Source organism: Geotrypetes seraphini, chromosome 13 (genome assembly GCF_902459505.1).
Source record: "Geotrypetes seraphini chromosome 13, aGeoSer1.1, whole genome shotgun sequence".
Classification (NCBI taxonomy): Eukaryota; Metazoa; Chordata; class Amphibia; order Gymnophiona; family Dermophiidae; genus Geotrypetes; species Geotrypetes seraphini.
The window spans coordinates 555,180-576,613 of record NC_047096.1 but is presented as its reverse complement, the minus strand read 5'-3'; the positions used below and the strand labels follow the sequence as shown (position 1 = coordinate 576,613).

The 21,434-nt window shown below is 43.9% G+C and overlaps 1 protein-coding gene across 1 annotated transcript; it reads left to right on the top strand.

The window, feature by feature from the left end:
- The first annotated feature begins 504 nt into the window (after nt 1–504).
- Nucleotides 505–20,064, top strand: CSF1 (colony stimulating factor 1). Its single transcript, XM_033918333.1, has 9 exons — nt 505–705; nt 1,693–1,824; nt 2,055–2,117; nt 3,240–3,416; nt 3,636–3,801; nt 4,307–5,313; nt 13,024–13,064; nt 13,801–13,850; nt 18,800–20,064. The coding sequence occupies exons 2-8, from the start codon at nt 1,693–1,695 to the stop codon at nt 13,847–13,849; spliced, it is 1,635 nt and encodes a 544-aa protein (XP_033774224.1). The 5' UTR covers nt 505–705; the 3' UTR covers nt 13,850; nt 18,800–20,064.
- Nucleotides 20,065–21,434: the final 1,370 nt, after the last annotated feature.

Below are 21,434 nucleotides of genomic sequence, written 5' to 3'. Positions count from 1 at the left end.
CAAGATACACAAAGACTAGGGGAAATAGTTAAGCTCTGGAAAGCGTGTCAGAGGATGTGCTAAGAGTGGTTAATGGAGCAGGTTTAAAAAAGATTTGGACAAGTTCCTGGAGGAAAAGTCCATGGTCTGCTGGATTGGTAGCATGGAATGCTGATACTTGTGAGTTGGATTGGCCTCTGTGAAGATGGGATACTGGGTTAGATGGACCCAGTAAGGCTATTATGTTTATAACTAGTATACCTTGCAGGATTAAATAAGTAACTGGAGCAACAGTTGACTAAAGTGATCTCAAAAAACTCCACAATTTTGGCCACTAATCTGACATAGTGAGAGGCTGAAATGTACCTAAGCACTGCTGCCACTGTCTGTGTAGTGTGTGTGGGGGGGGGGGGGGGGGAGGGACAATAATCCAACACAATCTGGATAGTTTCTATCCATACTGTACTGAGGGTCTGCTGAGTTGCAGTTACTTATAGGAGGGGCTGCTAAGAGTGATGTGAAATGAACAAAAAGTGTCCATTTGCTCTGGCCCCCACCTCTCAGGGAAAGTCCCGGAGGCAGCAAAGCGGGCTCGTCACAGCTGGCCCCGGGCCACGGGGTTTTCCCGGAAAGCACACGGTGCGGGGAGGAGGCAGTTCCCAGTATAAAGCGGGAGGAGTCCAGCGCGCCCAGTTCCGTCCTGTGTTCGCAGCGGCTCCGAGCGAGGTAAGCCAAGTGGGCTGCACGTCCCCCCCTCCGGCCCGATCCAGCAGCTGACAGGGGGAGACCCGGCTATGCAGTGCAAGCGGCAGCAGCAGCAGTGCATTTGGAGAGCCCCGGATCCCCCCTGGCATGGTCCCCGGATCTCCCCTTGCATGCTCCACGGATCCCCCTGGCATGGTCCCCCGGATCCCCCTGGCATGGTCCCCCGGATCCCCCTGGCTTGGTCCCCGGATCCCCCTGGCATGGTCCCCGGATCTCCCCTTGCATGGTCCCCGGATCCCCCTGGCATGGTCCCCCGGATCCCCCCTAGCATGCTCCCCGGATCCCTCCTGGCATGGTCCCCGGATCCCCCTGGCTTGGTCCCTGGATTCCCCCTTGCATGCTCCCCAGATCCCTCCAGGCATGGTCCCCGGATCCTCCCTGGCATGCTCCCCGGATACTCCCTGGCATAGTCCCCGGATCCCCCCCTAGCATGCTCTCCCCATCCCAGATCCCCCCTGGCTTGGTCTCCGGATCCCCCCTGGCTTGGTCCCTGGATCCCCCTGGCATGGTCCCTGGATACTCCCTGGCATGGTCCCCGGATCCCCCCTAGCATGCTCTCCCCATCCCGGATCCCCCCTGGCTTGGTCTCCGGATCCCCCCTGGCTTGGTCCCCAGATCCCCCCTGGCTTGGTCCCTGGATACCCCTGGCATGGTCCCCGGATCCCCCCTAGCATGCTCTCCCCATCCCGGATCCCCCCTGGCTTGGTCTCCAGATCCCCCCTGGCTTGGTCCCTGGATCCCCCTGGCATGGTCCCCGGATCCTTTATGGCATGGATCCCCGTATCTCCCTGGCATGGTTCCCCGGATCCCCCCTGACTTGGTCCCCGGATCCCTCCTGGCATGGTCCCCTAGCACTGAGCTCCCCGAATCCCTCCTGGCATACTCTCCCCATCCCCCCCGAACTCTTCAGCTTTGCCTTCAACTCGCTGCCCCTTTTTGTGTTTGCAGATGGAGCTCAGCTCCTCCAGCACCTTCCAGTTCATCTTTTCACTTGTACTGGCCACTCGCCTGCAGGCCACCGAAAACATTCCCTGCAGCATTCTCAAGATTGACTCCCACCTTCAGTTTCTGGACAGACTGGTGAGTTTTCAGATAGAAACAAAACTATTCTTCAAAGAAAGTTTAGACAATGGGCTATGTGGCATGCTTGGTATTTGGCTTTCTGTGTTTCTCTATGGGACAGTTGCACCCTGCAAATGGGTGTCTGCTCAGAAATGAGCCTTTTTTTTTCTTCTTCCTGCATTTGGGGAATGACATGGCCAGGTAGAGGTTAGCAGACACCCAATTCTCACACTTGCATCTCTCCACAGATTGACAGTCAGTTGCAGAGCTCCTGCACCATCATTTTCGACTTTGTGGACCCAGCACAACTGGTGAGTGCTTCTTTGCTGGATAGATGAACTAATGCACCCTCCCGGAGCAGCCTTTTCTTCCCTCAGGAGTCCTCTTTATGGCATTTGGGTTCTTGACTCTTGAAATTTCTACTGCTTACATTCATGAGCTCCTAAATTTGTGCCCTGTTCTCAGCCAGACTTAGGAGCTATGTTTTCAACTGAAAATACATCTTAATCCTCAGGAGCTCATGTTATGCTTATAAATCTAGGTCTGCCTTTCATATTTCTAGACGTATGAGCCCATTGCTGAAAATCAGTGCCAAGCTTTATTCCTCACATGAAAATCTCCTCTTTTTGTCCCCCCTCTTTTTATTCTCCTAAATTTAGGAGCTGAATGAAATATTTTGAGTTTAAAATTGTTGGGTACATTTTTACAGCCCAATTATAGGGGCTTAAGTCATTTGTATATTCAGCCCAGTTTGCTTAATAGTCAGAATGATTTAAACAGCCGCTGACTGGTTTGGGGCTCTCTGCTAATCTTCAGCATCTGAAAATTAGCAAAAATCCAGTTATTTTGGGGGTGTCTTGGGGGACGGAGACAGCACTCAGCCAGTTAACTGCCGATATTCAGCTGCCAGGATAATTGCACAAATGGAAAATGCTTAAAACACAGTCCTATCTTTTTGTGGCTGTTTAAGTTCTGAATCAGCCTGACTGATTATGTTTTAGCCGGCGATGCATTCAATATGGTCAGCGAAACATGTAACTGCCACTGGCTGAATATTTACTCCCAAATCTTTATTTCTGGCCTGATTGTGTCCTTGCCTCTTTAGACCGAAGCTGCACACTGTCTGTCACACATTCATTTATAGCAGCACTTGGGCTCAGAATTGGTTGAACCAACAGGCAGTCTTCGAGGGCAGCGGCTTCGAAGACAAAACAAGAGGTCATTTTAGCAGCTGGGAGAGAGGGCAGTTTTGAAGTAGGCCATTGCCCTGGAGAGTTTTACATAACAGGATAAAATATTGTACCCTTGTTGGACTAATGACTGTTGATCTTAATTGGCCTTTCTACCAACTGAGAGAGCGACAGGGACTTAGTTTGTACCCAGTTCCCTTCACGGTTCCTATTGGGGGCTAAGGGATTCTGTCTCTCTTTCAGACAGATGAGTTCTGCTATGTCCTTCTAGCAACTGAGTTCCTAGACGACTTCTTTGAAACACACATGAAATTCAAGCCAGGTTCTCTGAACTATAAAGATACAGACGAAATGAAAAGTATGCTCCATAAGCTCCAGGAAGAAGAGTGTATCCCCACACTGAAGACAGGATGCTGCAAGGTCAGACTGCTTTTCGTGGAATGCCCAATCTATTTTTTGGAAAGATCTGCTTCTCCTTTGGACTTTATTCACTGTAGAGTGAGAAGCATTGAACAGAAGCTTTTGCTGTCTTTTCCTTGTGTCTTGGGGTCTTTTTGTGTTGAAGCATGCTCTGGGCTTTGGTGCCAGTCTTCCCTCTGTTCTCAGTTTCCTAATTTGGCTCTTGTTCCATTTTCCCAGAAATGTGCAAAGACATACACAGTGTCTCCACAAGAAATGCTAGAAATGGTGAAAGCTGTGATTGAGAAGAGTCCGGAGTACCTGCAGAACATCACTGACCAGAGGGTAAACAGTTGTATGGAGCAGATTGAGCAGTGCGGAAGTTTGCAGCTGCCTGAACTCACAGGTAAGAACTTGCCAGCCATCTCTTATGCAGATCCGAACTGACCACTCCCCCCCCCCACCTCCAAATAAGCAAAACGGAGCATGGAATACACGTCCTAATCCATGCTGGTTACTAGTTATGCACCCGCTGGCTGTTGATTACTGGAATTTATTAACCACCTTTATGAAGAGCAGGTATAGCTCATTAACCCATGTTTCTAGTGGCAGACTCCTACCCCAGCTCTCCTCACTAGCAGCGCCCCTCTCCCCCTGCTTACTAGCAATGACTGAAACTTATACACATAATGTGTACTTTCTACACACTTCTGTAATGGCCAGCGACTCATACACATACAGACCAAGCGTTGTATATCTTTCCAAAGAGGACTGAAGGTCTCACATAGTCCCTTAACTTCTGCTTATTCCTCAGGCCTTTAGCATAGATGTGAAGAGGTACTGAGTTTCAGAGGTCAGCCTTTCATCTTCCTACACAGTTACTCTGTGGATTTCCCATCTCATTCTTTCAGGTCCTGCTCAGTGTGACTGCAGCTGCCCTACCCAACAAAATCTCCTCACAACCTCCTCTAACTGGGAGCACCTTCCTAATAGCACCACTGCCTCCTCCGCAGCCCCCACAATCATGCCAGCAAGCCAGGGCAACAAAGAGACCTCCATTCCTCCAAACGATTTTTCAGATACTATGCACACCCCTGTTGCAATCAGTGGCACTGACTTTAGAGCCTCCAGCTCTGATCAAGGTAGTTCCAAGACTCCCGGGGAATCAGTAAACCCCAGTTTTATCCTCTCTCCAGTGACAGTAGAGTCTGTACCACATAGACAGAAAGCTAATACCTTCAGCACAGAACCCCCCTCTGCGCAGTTCACACTGGTCATAGAGAATCAAACTACCGGACATAATAATATTTGGAATACTAGCAGTAAGAATTTAATAAGCGACGGTGAGTCTGTGGGAATTACGGCAATGGTCCCGAGCGTGGGAATAGACAGCAGCCAGTCTCACTCTTCCCAGCCAGTGTTTGGTTCAGCTTCGCAGTCAGCGATTGTACACAGAACAAGTGGAAAAGGATCAGGCGACAAGGTTACTGCTCAGAAATCCTTGCTCTCAAGTGTGCTTCAGAACAATGGACCAGCAGTGGCCCCCAGCAGGGGTACAGCATTTACAGCCTCTAAAAAGAATGAGGATCCAGCAAAAGAGTCCAGGTCTCCCACAGTCCTCACAGGTCTAGATCAGCTGATTGCTAAGGCCATGCTCCCAACCAAACGACACAGCAGTGAGTTTCGAAGTAAAGGCAGAGGAGAGAGCGCCCAAAGCATCAACGAGAGAGAGGAGAACTTAGCAGGTCCCCGATCTGAACTGTACTCCTTCTCTGTAACTGATGCAGGAGAAGAAAGAGTCCAGGAAAGGCTGCAGCCAGAGAGCCAGAGCAGCATCGTCTTCTCCTCGGTATTGCCCATTCTTGCTGGACTGCTGCTGACCCTGTGCGGACTGCTCTACTACAGACACAAGAGCAAGGTAAGACTCTTCACATTTACAACAAGGCCTCTTTTCAGTGGCATTGAGGAGCTTAGAAGCTGTACCAACAGGAACCAGTGCTTACTTGACAGTGGTTTGCCACTGCCTTCCCTCAGTGGCTTAATAGGGGGGGTCCTCCCTGGGCGCAAGCACCTTTTCTTCTCTCCACCCCCGCTCCTTCCCAACCCCCTGCCACACTCGTGCACCTCTTCCCTTCCCTCATACAAGCAGTATCACGAACTTGCTGCCTGCATCAGTGTCGGCTCTCTCTGATGTCACTTTTGGGTCCTGTGCCTAGCAAGTGACATCAGAGAGAGAGCCGACAAGTTCGTGATGCTACTCATGTGTGGAAAATTAAAGAGGTATGGAGGGGAGGAGGGGGGCACCACTCACCCTCGCGATGCCACTTCCTTCCCTAATGAGTTAGACACTACAACTCTCATGACACGTGTATTGCATTAGGACAACTCATTCCTAGAAGTGTGTTTAGTGTCTGCTTAAGCTGGGGAGCCAACGCCACACCTGCATTTCTCCAAACGATAGCAGAGAACATTTTCTCTTTCTAAACCACCAACAGGTATCTGGATCTATTGTCCATTAGATGGCTAACTTATACCTACTTATTCATCTGCCTCTATAGTGATTAAAATAATAATAGTTCACATTTACTATACTGTAATTATTGCACTAGGCAGATCTAAGTGGTTTACAATCTAAAAAAGATTTCAAAGTAGTGAGAAAAGAATGCCAATGTGTGGATAGGAACGTAGAATATCAATTGCTCAGTAAAATGGCCTGATCGTGTCCGATCCGTGGCCATTCCGCGGCAGGCCGACATGCAAATGGGGGCACACGGATCGCTGGAGAGCAATCCTTGAGCATGCGCAGACCATCTTCCTTGACTGTAGATGGTCTGCGCATGCGCTGGCCCTTCGTGCCTTGCAGAGCTTTTTTTCCTTACTTTAATGTTTTTTAAAAACTTTGCAAGCCCGTAGTTTTAACCCTCTTTAAACCTATGGGTTAAAACTATGGGCTCGCACTGCAGGGAAGGGCTGGAGAGTTGGGGCTGAGAAGGGCAGCAAGAGGAGAGCAGGTCGGGACAGAGCAGGAGCAGAGGCAGAGAGCAGGCTTATTTCAGGGCCACAGGGCTGGCAGGACAGTCGGAAAGGAGGTGAGTGACTGGTCCCCCCCACCAGTTGCTTCTTGTTGATTGGCTAGCCCAGTCGGTGTTCAAGATTTTTGTTTAGTGAATCATGTCCCTGCCTACTGTGCATGCCGTTTCCCTCATTTGCATGCACGGATTGGAATTGGATCAGTACACAGGTTAGTGAAACGGGTCTTAAAGGGCTCACAAACTGATCGTTTGCTTAGTGAATCTAGCCCAAAATGGGGTAGGAAAAAGGAGATTGGGGATAATGAGTCTGCATGAGTGGTCTGGTTACAGTGGAAAGCCATATCCCTATGCTAAGTGGGTGAGAAGGCTTGCGTGAATAGCCATGAGGGAGGGGATCTTACGGATCGAGGGGGAAGAATATTCCAAGTAGACGGGCCAGTAAAGAAGAATGTTCAGTGATGAATTTACTCAAGAAGTGTTTGTCGTGGTCCAGGTAAGATTAGGCAAATATCATTCAAGGAGCATAGGAGACGGACTGGACTGTAAGGGAAGATGAGACAAGCAAAATAATCTGGGGACATGAATCGATAAGCTTTATAAATCAGCAGGAGAATTTTATTAGTGGTGAGATTTTAGAAGACTAGTGATTCTGTCACACCTACCATCTTTACAAAGAAGTCTAATGACCATATTTTGGAGAGTTTGTAATATTTTTAGAATGTGGTCTGGGAGCCCAGTGTAAATGATATTACATTAATCCAGATTTGAAACAAAGAATTAGAGAAATAGAGCCTGAAAGGTGTTGTGGTTGGATAGGTGACTAATTGAATGGAGCTAACGAAAGACAAAAAAAACCCCTTGCCTTGGTCAGGGCTGAAATTTGGAGAAGAAAGGATAGTTGGGAGTCCAGGATTATCCCCAGATATCAGAAAAAGCTGGTTTGATCTTGCTGCTGATAAAAGGAAGTGGGTCAGGAGGTTTTGGGAGGATTCGGGTGAGCCAGCAGGCGACTATTTTTAATACAAGTCTGTTTTGTGACAGCCAATTTGTGACCAAGTTTTGCAAGGGGGCCATTCGTGAGGTTGCAGGGTTCATTGGGAAGGGCAGGAGAATAAAAATGAGCTGAAATTCCTTGAGCTTGGATTAATGAAGAGAGGGGATTTAAGTAAAGGTTGAACAGGAGAGGTGAGATAATGGAGCCTAGTGGTATTCCAATTTAATGGATGGTTAGGTGACTGAGAGAGGAAGATGCATACTTTGAAAGCCCTGTTAGTGAGAAAAAGTTTCAAATCAGGCTAACAGTAGTGTTCCTGACAGTATGAATGATTGTAAACGTTGAAGAAGATGATGAAGGTCTTTCAGATCGAAGTTGGCAGTTAGATCTAGTGAAACTGCCAATACAATATGATGTCTGTCAAGATAGGAGTAGACCTCACTCAGGAGGGTGGTTTTTAAAATTTCTGTGCTATGTTGGGCTCTGAATCTTGACTGTCCAGGGAGAAGACTGAAATATTTTTCAGAGAGAAAGAGGAGAATTGAGTGAAAAGGACCTTTCCAGGATTTTGGTCATAAAGCATAGGTTTGAAATGGGTCAGTAACTGGCTGTGTCTGAGGGGTCAAGTGAGGGCTTTTTTAGGATTGGGCAAATGCTTGCTAACTTCTAGGATGTCGGGAAATGGGTCAGTACTTGAGAAGACAGCTTTAGTGATGTAATGGTTTTTCAGGGGTACTTTCAAGTACTATCTGATATTTTGAACAATAATGCAGGCAAAAAATAAATGACTTTACAAAGGGCCACCAATTAGAACAGTGCTCAGCTTGATTCTTCAATACCTTTGATCAACTCGTGCTTAGCACCTGTAGATACAGGCATTTAAGCAGCTAAAACTAGGCCTAAATGTTGTGCACACATCAAGTGTATTCTAAGACAAATTTATTCTTACTTGAGTTTTCGTAACGTTTGGAAAACTTTTATTTACTTGTAACTATTGGTTTTGTGATTGAATCTGTCTTAATTTTGTAGTGCTTTAAGGAAGAATTCCTTATGGCTAAAAATTGATTATTAAGGATCAGACAATTAATAAATTAAAGAGAATAAAATAGTGTCTAGATTTGCACTTGCCCTGAAGAGGTGGGGATGTAGAGGTGCCGTCTGTCCAGACTCTCTAAAAGCAGGCCTGCTCTTGTTTGGCATGTTTATTTAAGCCGTAAGTCCTGGGGGAAGGGCCTTGAATACACTTCTGCCACCTTTCAGGCTTTAGAGCCAGAGCAGCTGGGAAGTGTGTGTGTTTTGTTCCAGGCAGCCTCCGGGAAGAGGAGGAGAGAAGGGTTGATCCTGGCCAGAACAATCCCTCTCTACTCCAACCCTTCTTCTCTTGGTCCTGCACAATTTCACTTCCTTTAGGTCTATAAATGAAGCCCTGGGTGTACTTCGTGCACAATCTTATGAAAGGCTCTTTCTCCATGTCAAACAAACTCAGGCCTTTTCCATAGCTGTGTTCAGTGGGTCGTGGGGTGGCTGAAGCCCTGTCAACCAAAGAAATCTGCTGCCGGAGTCTCCCTCTTCCTCCTCACATCCACAGCATGCTCAGGATTTCATTTCAGATGGGATCTTAAAGACCACTATTGGATTCTATCAAAAGCTTTTAACAACTTATCAGAAAGATTATCCAGATTCAAGTTTTCAGGGATCAGCAAAAATAATTCATCCTCATATGAGAAAATCCAAGACCCAATAAAATTGTATTTAAAGTTGTCATAAGAATATTGTATAATAGTGAAGAAATGGGGGATCCTTGAGGAGTCTAGTAATCAGAAGGCACCCCATCCTTAAGCACTCTATTAATGTCTATTAACTAAAAAATCCTGGAACCACTGTAGAACAGAACCCGAAATTCCCAGCTCAAAGTATGATTAACGGGATCAAATGCCGCTGAGACATTTGTCTACCTGTACTTCATACATTTAGACACCACTTGCAGAGACCTAAGTGTGAAGCAGAGAAAAAAGAGAGAGTGGGACCAAAGTGAATGAAAAAATAAAATTCTCAGACAACAAAGGTAGAAGAAAGTATTTGATTTCACAATTGGAATATGTCAGCTTTTGGAAATGCATATCTCTGTTATCTCTGGTATTGCTGTATATGCAGAGTGTGACTGCTTGAGGTTTCCTGTTCAACTTCTTGCTGTCATATCTTGATTAATGATCTCTGGTCCCACATTTTATATCAAGTGTCTGTGTTTTGCACATGTGACCAAAGCAGTTTCTGTGTGGAAATCTGTATCAGCCCTGTTTGCTCTGTTTTCTCCCTAATGCCTGGTGTAATATTTACAGTACAGTACTTCTTTTTCACAGATAAGGCTGGTGTTCTGAGTGTGTTTTGCAATGGAGGGATTGTGTGTTGATCTTACTGAGGCAATAACATCAAACAGGGGTTTAGAATGTTTTGCAGGACCTGATGTGTTGTTGAAGTGGTCGCTTTTATAGTAGACGTGTTTAAAATTATGAGACACTACCTCTTGAGGGATGTTTAAATACAGTTGAATTACTTGTTTCTATTTCTTGGGGTGACATAATTCATAGTCCAAGAGCAGTGCCTCATTCACTCTTTTGAGAAGGTTTTAGGACCCCTTGCCCCCAACATAACGAGCAGAGTAAATTATGTTGTTGTATCCCAGGAAGCTATCATGGCTTCATAGTGGTGCTCCTACTGACCCAGAGTCCAATCCAGGCTTGCCGAGCTCAGTCCTCACTAGCTTCACTCTATGCAGTGTTTTGGTAGCTATTGTGGATAATCCTAAACTGTGGTCAGATCGGGATGTGGATAGATACATATACAAAAGATTTCTCTTCCACTACTAGTACAAAGGCTTAGTGTAAATTCAAAAATCAAGAAAGACTAATAATTCCCAAATAGTACAATGAATGGGATTTAAAAACTAGCAACATAATAATATACAGATCAAACCGTTAGAAATGTCTTAAATAAGTATGTTTTTAATAATCTGTGGAATTTTGATGCCTGATCATCACAGGAAGAGAAATCCAACGCTGAACTGTCAAATAGGAAAAGGAAATCGTTAACAGGCGTTGATAGCGAGACAGAAAAAGCAAAAGAGAATCTTAGTGCTGTTTTTCATGCAGTCGATTGAGGGACCTGGATTTTTTAAATTTCTTATGAACTCCTTTCTTTCTGAACTTGCAGAGCTATTGTTAGTAATTTTTCTTTAAAAACCAGCATAGTACCGGAAGACTAGAGGGCGGCCAATTTTTTAAAAAGGGTTCCAGTAGTTCGAATTTTTTTTTTTAAATTGAAACAGCTGCGGCAAGTTCATTCATACTTTTTTCTATGACATCACAGTATTTTTTCTTTATTCTCAGGAAACTCTGTTAATTTGATGAGGAAATTTTGTTTAATATAAAACACAGCAATGAGACTTATTTTTTACAAATCTAGATTTCATCATGTCAAATCATTGCTCATGGAGCTGCATTGGCTCCCTGGGGAACAATACGTAGAATTTAAGTTATTCTGTCTTGCTTTTAAAACCTTGTATGGAGAGATTTCTGAAAGTTTACTGACATTTGTTAAAATATTAGGAGGAAGTTCTGGACATCATAGTTATGACTGTTTATTATTAACTTTTCCATCTATGAAGGGTGTAAAGACACATTTAAAAAATCTTAATTTTACTACTTAGTACAGAGGTGGGATTCACTTGCTTTAGAAATTCATGTAATAACACTTTTTTGTAACCAGTTAAAAACTTGAATAGTCCAAAAATCTATGTTAGAAGGATAGTTTTAATTTTTGGGGGGTTGCTGAAACGTTCTTAAGCCAACCAACAATCTTCCTAAATTTTGCCTCTGTTATCTTATGTCATTAAGTGCCAACTTGCAGAAACGAAATTCTATGTTTTGACATTGTTTCAGATCATAGATTGAACCATATCCACATCATTCTCTTCTCAGTTGGGCTGAGCACTTTTCAGCACCCCCTGGTATGTGTGAACTGATATTTTTAGAAATCCTGTGACCTGCTTTGAACTCTTGTAGGGAAGATATGGCAGGATACAAAAAGATAACATGACATAACAAGAACAGGCAACGTGGACTATATAGAAATAAATGCAGAGACCCAAAGTACCCTATTCACACTAGGAGAAAAGGCCATTCATCCTCTTACTAAAAATAAAGCAATCCCAAATCCTCCCACAAACTAACTGCAGCCAGGACTTAATAACCCTGAGCCCCAAGTGCTTCCTCTAACCTACTCACTTCGCTCACAGTAATGAATTCAACCGCTTTTAAGAAGCGTCATCCACTCTTACCACCCTTTTATATTTATTTTATCTTGATGTATTTTGCTCTTGCCTAACCTTTGATCCTTTTGTTTCTATATGTCTATTGAACATTTATATGTTTGTTTGTTTTTTACCTTCTTTTAAAATGTTTTAGTATTGTAGATCAAGTATAGAATAAACTGGGAAATTTAGATATAACCCCTCCACAAATGGGGGTGTTCATTATGGTTCCCCCTCATTACATGAGTAGGAAGCAGGAGCAGCCAGTATCTGACTAGAACAGGCAAATGGAAACCAGTAGAGCTGATCCCTGGGGCTCCTTACTAGGTGCATAGCCATGGGTGAGCCTGGGCCTCTTCAAATTTGCCTCGGACCCACCCAGCTGCCAGACACAACCCAAGCCCTGTTAGTGAAGAAATTCAAAGCCTGCTCCATGTCAGAAAAGTGAGGTAGTCAGCAGTGGCACCCTCAAAATGCTGCCATTGACTGTCACATTGTGTCATTGCACTGCACAGCTGACACATGGCTAGCTCTGGATTTCTTCTGCTTGCAGAGTCTGGGGATTCTTGCCAGGGAAGGTATTTTAATTTGGAGGGGGATGGGGGGAGATGTGAAGAAGGGAGACAGAGGAAATGGTGCCAGATGCCCACCTGTGTTAATCATTGCCCCTCATGCCATGCTCATGCCCTCCCTTCTCCGCCCTCCAGGACCTCTTTAAAATCTTCACCAGTGTGAGCAACTATTCTAGCCTGGCCTAGCTCCCTCTGAAATCACTTCTGGGTTGCGGGACCAGGAAGTGATGTCAGAGGGAAAGCCAACACAAGCAGCAGACTTTGCGCTGGCAAAGATTTTAAGAGATACAGGGGTGGGAAGGAGGGCACGAGTGTGGTGCGGAAGGAGGGGGGCAGAGAGGAGGCCACATGGGGGCGCCATCGCCCCAGATGCCTCCTACCTCTTCTACGCCACTGCCACTGTGTTATGGGTAATCTTCCCTCTGAGCCAGGACTCATCCAGTGTCCCAACATGATGTTCAGGGACTCTTTCTTTGCTGAGGTCTGTTCAGTGCTTCGGAAAGCAATATTAATATTAAAGATGATGCCTGCTTTTTCTGGAGCTGTTTACAATTATGTCTGTGCAGCATGACCATGAAAAGCTTGTGCTCTTTCTCTTAGTACTGTCACGCACCTTTTAATATCTATTAATATAATGGAAAGAGGGTGATGTTAGCAAGTACCTGGGAGGACTTTGGGCTGCTCTGTGCTCTATACATCTGTCTTTTATTTCTTTCAACAGTTGCTGCAGAGAATGTCGACAGCCACACTGCCTGAGGAAAGGTGAGAGTCTGACACAGTCACTGCATTTGCCCTAAGACTGGGTGGCAGGGGTGAGGCAAGCACTGTACCTGCAAAATGTTTGCTGCAGGAGGAGCAGTCACTGCACACTCCAGGAGATGGTGCGGGAGGAGCAGTCACTGCACACTCCAGGAGATGGTGCGGGAGGAGCAGTCACTGCACACTCCAGGAGATGGTGCGGGAGGAGCAGTCACTGCACACTCCAGCAGATGGTGTGGGAGGAGCAGTCACTGAACACTCCAGGAGATGGTGTGGGAGGAGCAGTCACTGCACACTCCAGGAGATGGTGCGGGAGGAGCAGTCACTGCACACTCCAGCAGATGGTGCGGGAGGAGCAGTCACTGCACACTCCAGCAGATGGTGTGGGAGGAGCAGTCACTGAACACTCCAGGAGATGGTGTGGGAGGAGCAGTCACTGAACACTCCAGGAGATGGTGTGGGAGGAGCAGTCACTGTAGTACAGAAGGATCATGGAAACCCAGGGTATTGATGACAAAGTACCACTTATGCCAGGGATGAGGACATTCCAGGAGAATTGGTGGTAGGAGTGGGAAGGGGGTGCTCCCTGTACCTTCAGCTATACAGTAAGCACACGGTGTAGTCATTACATAATCAAGGTCATTCAGATGCTGACTGTAGGCATGAAAATATTTGTTTCCAATTAAAGAGTTTGCCATGGTTTGAGCATAATGAGTTGTCTGTTTTTTTAAATTCTCAGGCCATTGAATGAAGTGCGGATGGAGCTACAGGTGCAGGAAATTGTGTGAGGTGAGATCTGGATTTGGAGCTTGGTGGAGAAGTCAATAGACAAATGGCACTGGCTCAGAAGTGGTATAAGTGTGAGTGGGGCGTTGTGTAGATGGATTTGTTCTCAGCGCTCTAAACTCTACTGCCCCGTTCAGTTCACCACGGTTATCATAGCACCAGTTCTCAGCGCCTTCCTCTCCCTGCAATTTTACAGGACTCTGCAGACTTAGTACCTGACCACTCTCTTTCTTTTTCCATGCATTTTATTGTTTATTGTGAGCTTCTATACCCCTGCTAATGACTGGAGAGTCAATTCAGAGCGGTTGGCATGAGTTTCTGTAAAGGGCTCTATACAGAGTTACAGGGGCTTCTGCAGCAGTGTTACAATACAGAGTTATTCAGACTGGCATAATTATGGCTCACTAATAATAATAACTTTATTCTTCTATACCGCCATAGTCGTGAGACTTCTAGGCGGTTTACATTGAAGAGGGCTGGACAGTCAGCGAATTACAATATGCGGAGATAAAAGAAATACAGTATGCAGAATCTAATATAATAAAGAGCTAGCCGCGCATGCGCAGTCCTATTTACGTGTTCCGTGCGCTGTAGGTGTGTGGCCGTAGGAGTGCGCATGCGCGAATCCCCAGCCTTGATGCGTATGCACCAGTTAGCTGCATCGGGCGACAGGAGCGGCTCTGGCAGCGGATGGTGGAAGGAGGGCTCATGGTCCTGCCGCCGCTGCTGCTCCTGTTTACAGCGACCTGCACGTCGCCGACTCCCCCCCTCCCGCAACAACCGCTACCGCTCCTGTTCTTCCCCTCCCTCCAGTCACCGCTGCCATTCCTATTTAAAACGGCCTGCTGAGGTTCGCGACCGGCTGTAGCGAGATCTAACTACTAGGTATGACTATTGACAAAGGCTGCACCATGCAACCACAAATTAACAAAACAATACAGAAATCTTTCGCAGTAATGAGAAACCTTAGACAAGTCTGAAAATTCTTCGAAAAAACACAATTTCAGCTCCTAGTATAATCTCTAATCCTAAGTATCCTAGACTAATGCATTATCCTCTACCTCTCCTGTCCTGCAATAATGATTAAACAATTACAGACAATTCAGAATACAGCTCTGAGACTCGTCTACTCATTGAAGAAACATGACCACATTACTGAGGCATTCATCAACTTACATTGGCTTCCAATCCAGGAAAGAATACAATTTAAATTCTACTGTATACTATTTAAAACTATAAATGGAGGCAGCCCAATCTACCTAAACGACCGCCTCATCCAAACTACCTCTACCAGGCATAAAAAAACACACACTCCATTCACTTACCCTCCAATCAAAGAAGTAAAATGGAAAAAACTATATGACGGCCTACTAGCCACGCAAGCAGCAAAAATAGATAACCAAATCTCCAACCTATTGATAACAACCCCAGACTACAAGATGTTCAGAAAGGAAGTAAAAACTATACTCTTCAAGAAATCCCTTAATAAAGCTTAATACCGTGATTACCCCTTCTTACCACCCCCTCCCCAACCCCTGATTCTTCTTATCCCTCTCTTGGAAACAATCTCTGATCTAACTTTGTAACCTTTTTCCATAACTCTTTTTGTAATCCGCTTTGAACTGAAAGGTAATGGCGGAATAGAAATCTGTAATGTAATGTAATAATCAATCATCCTACTTATGTTACCGGCACATCGATCGTCCTTCTTATTTACCTATGTTCATACCAAATCAATCGTCCTACTTATGTTACTGGCACATCGATCGTCCTTCTTATTTGCCTATGTTCATACCAAATCAATCGTCCTATCTATATTCACATTAATATTAGGTTTATTATTGCAGGTAAGTGCACTATATTTACACAGCTCCTAAGGGGTTTGGCCTATTCAACTCAATATAGTCTATATACATGTATTTGTATCAAGGTTATGTTTCTTTGAAGTATTATCTTCCTCATTTGCTGCAATATTGACCATCCCTCATGGCACCTGACTCCTTACTACTTCTTTTGATAACCTGGGCATCTTACCACTTCCACCCCCCCCCAAGTCTAATCTAATCTAATACACAATTTATTAATCACACTATACTAAAAAGGTTCATGGCAATTTACATTAAAAAAAGCCGTAAAATCTACTGGAGAATACAAAAGCAATCGATAATTAAAATATCATCATAACATGAATATTAAAACAAATCATACAAAAAAGTTTTCAAATGTTTACGAAACCTTAAGTAATTGATATCAGTCCTAATGTGAACAGCTAGACTATTCCAAATTGTAACAGCAGCGTAAGCAAAAGAGAAGTTGAGCTGTTGTTTATACCGTCCTCCTCTAATCTGTGGAAAATGTAGGAATAAAGTACCATATATCTGGTGGAAGAATAATGCAAATGAGAAAAAAGCAAAATCAGATGATCTGAAGAGTCATATGATGAACTGTGCAAGCTGATTTAGGTTTAAATGTATTTAAGCAACTAAAATGGTTATGGGGATGGAGGAGTTGCTGTACAGTGAGAGGCTAGAAAAACTGGGCCTCTTCTCCCTTGAAAAGAGGAGACTGAGAGGGGACATGATTGAAACATTCAAGATAATGAAGGGAATAGACTTAGTAGATAAAGCCAGGTTGTTCACCCTCTCCAAGGTAGGAAGAACGAGAAGGCACTCTCTAAAGTTGAAAGGGGTTAGATTCTGTACAAACGTAAGGAAGTTCTTCACCAATAGTGGTGGAAAACTGGAACACTCTTCCGGAGCCTGTCATAGGGGAAAACACCCTCCAATGATTCAAGACAAAGTTAGACAAGTTCCTGCTGAACCAGAACCTACGCAGGTAAAGCTAGTCTAAGTTAGGACACTGGTCTTTGACCAAAGGGCAGTCGCATGAGAGGACTGCTGGGCACGATGGACCACAGGTCTGACCCAGCAGCAGCAATTCTTAAGTTCTTATTATGCAAGATCAGAAATAACAGGAAGATATAACTTTTTCTTAGTACAAAAGCACAACCAACAAACTGCCCTCCTCGCACCCCACCCCTACTAACAAAACCATATAAAGGCACATAATAAAAAGTATCATAGTAAGGTTCACATATTCAATAATTGACTCATCACATGTGGTGTGAGATCCCTCAACCGGAAACGTTTGCCCACACATGAGTCATTGGCCACAAATTGACGACGCTCTAAAGAAGCTTGTACAATCAACGCTGATCTCGGTGGTTCACCAGACGGCCAATGGGACAACATTGCTTTTTTGCCCATCAGCATGACTGGCTACAAATACTGACATTCCTTTCGGTTTTAGCGAAATTGTCATGTAGAAGCCTTATGCAAGCTGATTTCAACTTAATTTGCCTCTCAACTGATAACTAATGAAGATTCTTATACTCTAATGCAACACTTTCCTATCTTGGGCACTTTATTGTTCTTCCGAAGGCGCCTGTGCACCTTACTCCTTCTTATTTATTTATTGGGTTTTATCAACCACCTTTATGAAGAGATTCACCCAAGGCAGTGTTCGGCAGGTACAGTTTAACATAAAACTTACATTTGTTATTAATAATAATAATAACTTTATTCTTCTATACCGCCATAGTCGTGAAACTTCTAGGCGGTTCACACTGAAGAGAGCTGGACAGTCAGCGAGTTACAATATGTAGAAATCCGGGATACAGTATGTAGAAAACTTACAAAAAAGCACATAGAATCTTACAAAAGGTCTGAGATACAGCATATAGAGTCTTACAAAGAGCATATAGAGTCTTATAGAAAAGTAGAGAGATATAGCATATAGAATCTTACAAAGAGCATATAGAGTCTTATAGAAAAGTAGAGAGATATAGCATATAGAATCTTATAGAAAAGTAGAGAGATACAGCATATAGAATCTTACAAAGAGCATATAGAGTCTTATAGAAAAGTAGAGAGATATAGCATATAGAATCTTACAAAGAGCATATAGAGTCTTATAGAAAAGTAGAGAGATATAGCATATAGAATCTTACAAAGAGCATATAGAGTCTTATAGAAAAGTAGAGAGATATAGCATATAGAATCTTACAAAGAGCATATAGAATCTTATAGAAAAGTAGAGAGATGTAGCATATAGAATCTTACAAAGAGCATATAGAATCTTATAGAAAAGTAGAGAGATGTAGCATATAGAATCTTACAAAGAGCATATAGAGTCTTATAGAAAAGTAGAGAGATGTAGCATATAGAATCTTACAAAGAGCATATAGAATCTTATAGAAAAGTAGAGAGATATAGCATATAGAATCTTACAAAGAGCATATAGAGTCTTATAGAAAAGTAGAGAGATATAGCATATAGAATCTTACAAAGAGCATATAGAGTCTTATAGAAAAGTAGAGAGATATAGCATATAGAATCTTACAAAGAGCATATAGAATCTTATAGAAAAGTAGAGAGATGTAGCATATAGAATCTTACAAAAAGGCAGTGAAGTCTAGCAAGCAGAATCTTAAACAGAATATTAAGAAGGCAGCAAAATTAATGTTAGGCATTTCAATAGTGAAACGACCAAATCAGTGGCGTAGCGAGGATAAGTGGCAGCTGGGGCAGTTGTGCCCCTCCCCCACTCTCTTCTCTGCCCCTGCTCCTTCCCAACCCCCCTCCTTGTACCTTTTAAATTTTCCAGATGAGAGACTCAGCCCACATCCCTCTGACATCATTTTCTAGGCGCAGGGCCCGGAAGTGATATTGGAGAGAGGCAACATGGACACGTAATGCTGCTCACGCAGGAAAAATTAAAGAGGTACGAGGGAAGGGAAGGGGGGGGCAGAGAGGAAGACAGGTGCCTGGACCCTCCCCCTCTTACCATGCCACTGGATCGCCCTTGTCTGATGCTTAATATTGAACAGACCCAGAATATCATCAAAGTTCTGAACTTCTTTCTTTTTCCTAATTTTCTTGTTCTCCGTACAGGTCCAGAAGCTTCGGGATCTTGGATTGAGAAAGAACCAGTTTGTGAATGCAGTCTGCAAATTGTCCACCAGTCAGAGGAAGAGATACATAATGGACCTGCATCTCTTTGTTCTGGATGCAGATTGACAGCCTCAGATAAGGCAAAAGCTGGGCTCTGCATTAACCACTAGCCTGGAAAGGAGGAAGATTGGATACAATGTTACAATCATGTTTCTGTGCTGTTGCATTTCCAGCAGGTGAACAGTTAAAAGTGCCGTCTGCCAGGACAGGTTCTGTTGCACAGTTCTGCCTCACATCCAAAGCATTCACTCTGTAAAGTTTGTTTTCCTCTTTCTTTGCTGTAACATTTTCATCCAGAAGGTACTTATGCTGAATGAGGTAATGCACTGCAATCTCTGGAGTTGTGCCTTTCTTGTAGTTTTGCATTATCAAGCTAAGATGAGGAGCCAAGTCAGCCTCTTTGATCAAAAATACAGCTGAAAGAAAATTTTACAGAGGATAATGCGCGTGGGACAATGTGGCTGAGGTTCAAATCACTAAAGAGAAGATGGGAAGTGGGAGGGCAAACACCCCAAGAGATGGTGCGCTAGGAACCAATAATCAGGAGAAGATGGCACTACCCAAATTGCATAAACTAGAGGGACTTGATGGGCACCTGGAACACTCTGAGGAGTTTCAGTGTTTGTGAGACACCTCTTGGGATACATGAGATGGTTTCTCTCTGACTGGATGAATACGTTATACTGGAATGGAAGATGGTTCTGGTTCTTAGAGAGATGAGATTCATAGGATTGAGGTTCAGGCATTTACCTTGAAGGGAAGTAAATTTAGGCAGCTCTGAAATAAGTGATATTGTATAAGCAATGAGAAATGGTGTAGGAGTCATTCTAAGTACTGTGAATATATTGTCTGTCACTGCTAGGTTATTGTACCTTAAATTGTGTCATTGGATCTGCTGGTTCTGACACTCTTGCAGTTTTGGTTCCCTTTCTAGATGCTCTGTCTATCCTTTCACCAGTAGCCCTTTCCAGATAGAGAGGAAGTGACCATAAAAAACCCTGAACATCCCCTTCCTGCCTCTCTCTACCCTCTGCTTCTTTGGAGGCAACTATTGTTTTGAGATGGAGTACAGGCTGGACTTGTCTTCAAAGATGTTTAATGAAGAACTGTATTTAATATATTGAAGAATTCTTGTTTTATTTCAGGAAAGGAATGATTTTGCTTTTGATACTTGTAAGGTGTGGATTTTTTTTTTTACTTATTTGTAAAATAAAATGTTATTTAAGAAAATATGTGTTGGTTTCTATGTTTAATTTAAAAATAACTATGCAGAGAGTCCAGGGTGTATTTGATTTAAATTACTCATAAAATAAGTCTTTTGGTTCGAGGCCTTTCGGAGAGGGAGGCTGAGTAGAGTCAGCGAGCTACAACATAAATGAACCGATAACTGGAAAATTCCCAATGTGATAATTAAATCCTAGTTTTCTTAGAAAGACTCGTGGAGGGGCATAATTGAAATGGACGTCTAAGTCCATTTACGTCCATCTCGCAAGTCGTCCAAAGTTTTCGAAAGATATGTCCAACTTTTTTTATTTTCGAAAATCGTCTAATTATACGTCCTGCCGATCTGATCGTCCAAGCCGCTAAATCGTCCATCTTTATACCACATTTCTGTCCAACTATCCGTCCAAGTCCAAAACGCCTAGAACAAGCCCTGTTGGACATGGGAGGGGTCTGCAAAGTGATGGACTGCACACCCAGACATGCCACCTAAATAGTGGGGTATCTTACTGGGCACTGCTGTGAACTTCACAAAAAGGGTGCCATGGCTTCTCCTCACTACAGCTCCCTTATAGGTGACAGTGAGCCCCCCAAACCACCTCCAGAATCCCCTAGACCCACTTATCTACCACCCCAATAGCCCTTATGGCTGCAGGAGCCACTTATATGCCAGTACAAAAGGGTTTTGGGGGTGTATAGGGCAGTGCACATGTTTAAGTATTACATGGGCTTATGGACATGGGTCCTCCTCTCTATGGATCACTAATCGACCCCCAAGACGACTTAAGCTGCCTTTGGGCTGGACGACTAGGCTTTCCTATGCCAGGCGGTCAGGTGATGATGGTCTGGAGGCTGAAATTTAAAGTTGTGAATAAAATTTTGATGGGGGTGGGGGGAGGGGTTGGTGATCACTGGGGTAGTGTGTGGGGGGTCTGTGTTATGTGTTTGCAGTGCTTATCTGGTGGGTTTAAGTGGGTTTTTGTGATTTAGACCATGTTTTACATGGTCTATGAAGCCCTAGGTTGTTTAGAAATACGTCCAAAACTCGGTTTTATTATCGGCACTTAGACGTTTTTGAGAAATGTTCGTCCAAGTGCCGACTTAGGCTGGTTTTTGGATGTTTTTCCCTTTCGATTATGAGCCCCATAATATTTACAACCAGTTGAAGGTTTCATTTTTTAAAAAAATATCTTTCAGATTAGTTTACATTTATTTGGTTATACTATTAGAAATACAAATTTTGAAATGATTATGAGGTGAACTATCTCCAGTTTAATAGGTTAATCATTCATATTTGGACAACTTTTCTGCTGTACTTTATTAAAAGGAGTAAAATCATCATTACCTTAATAGC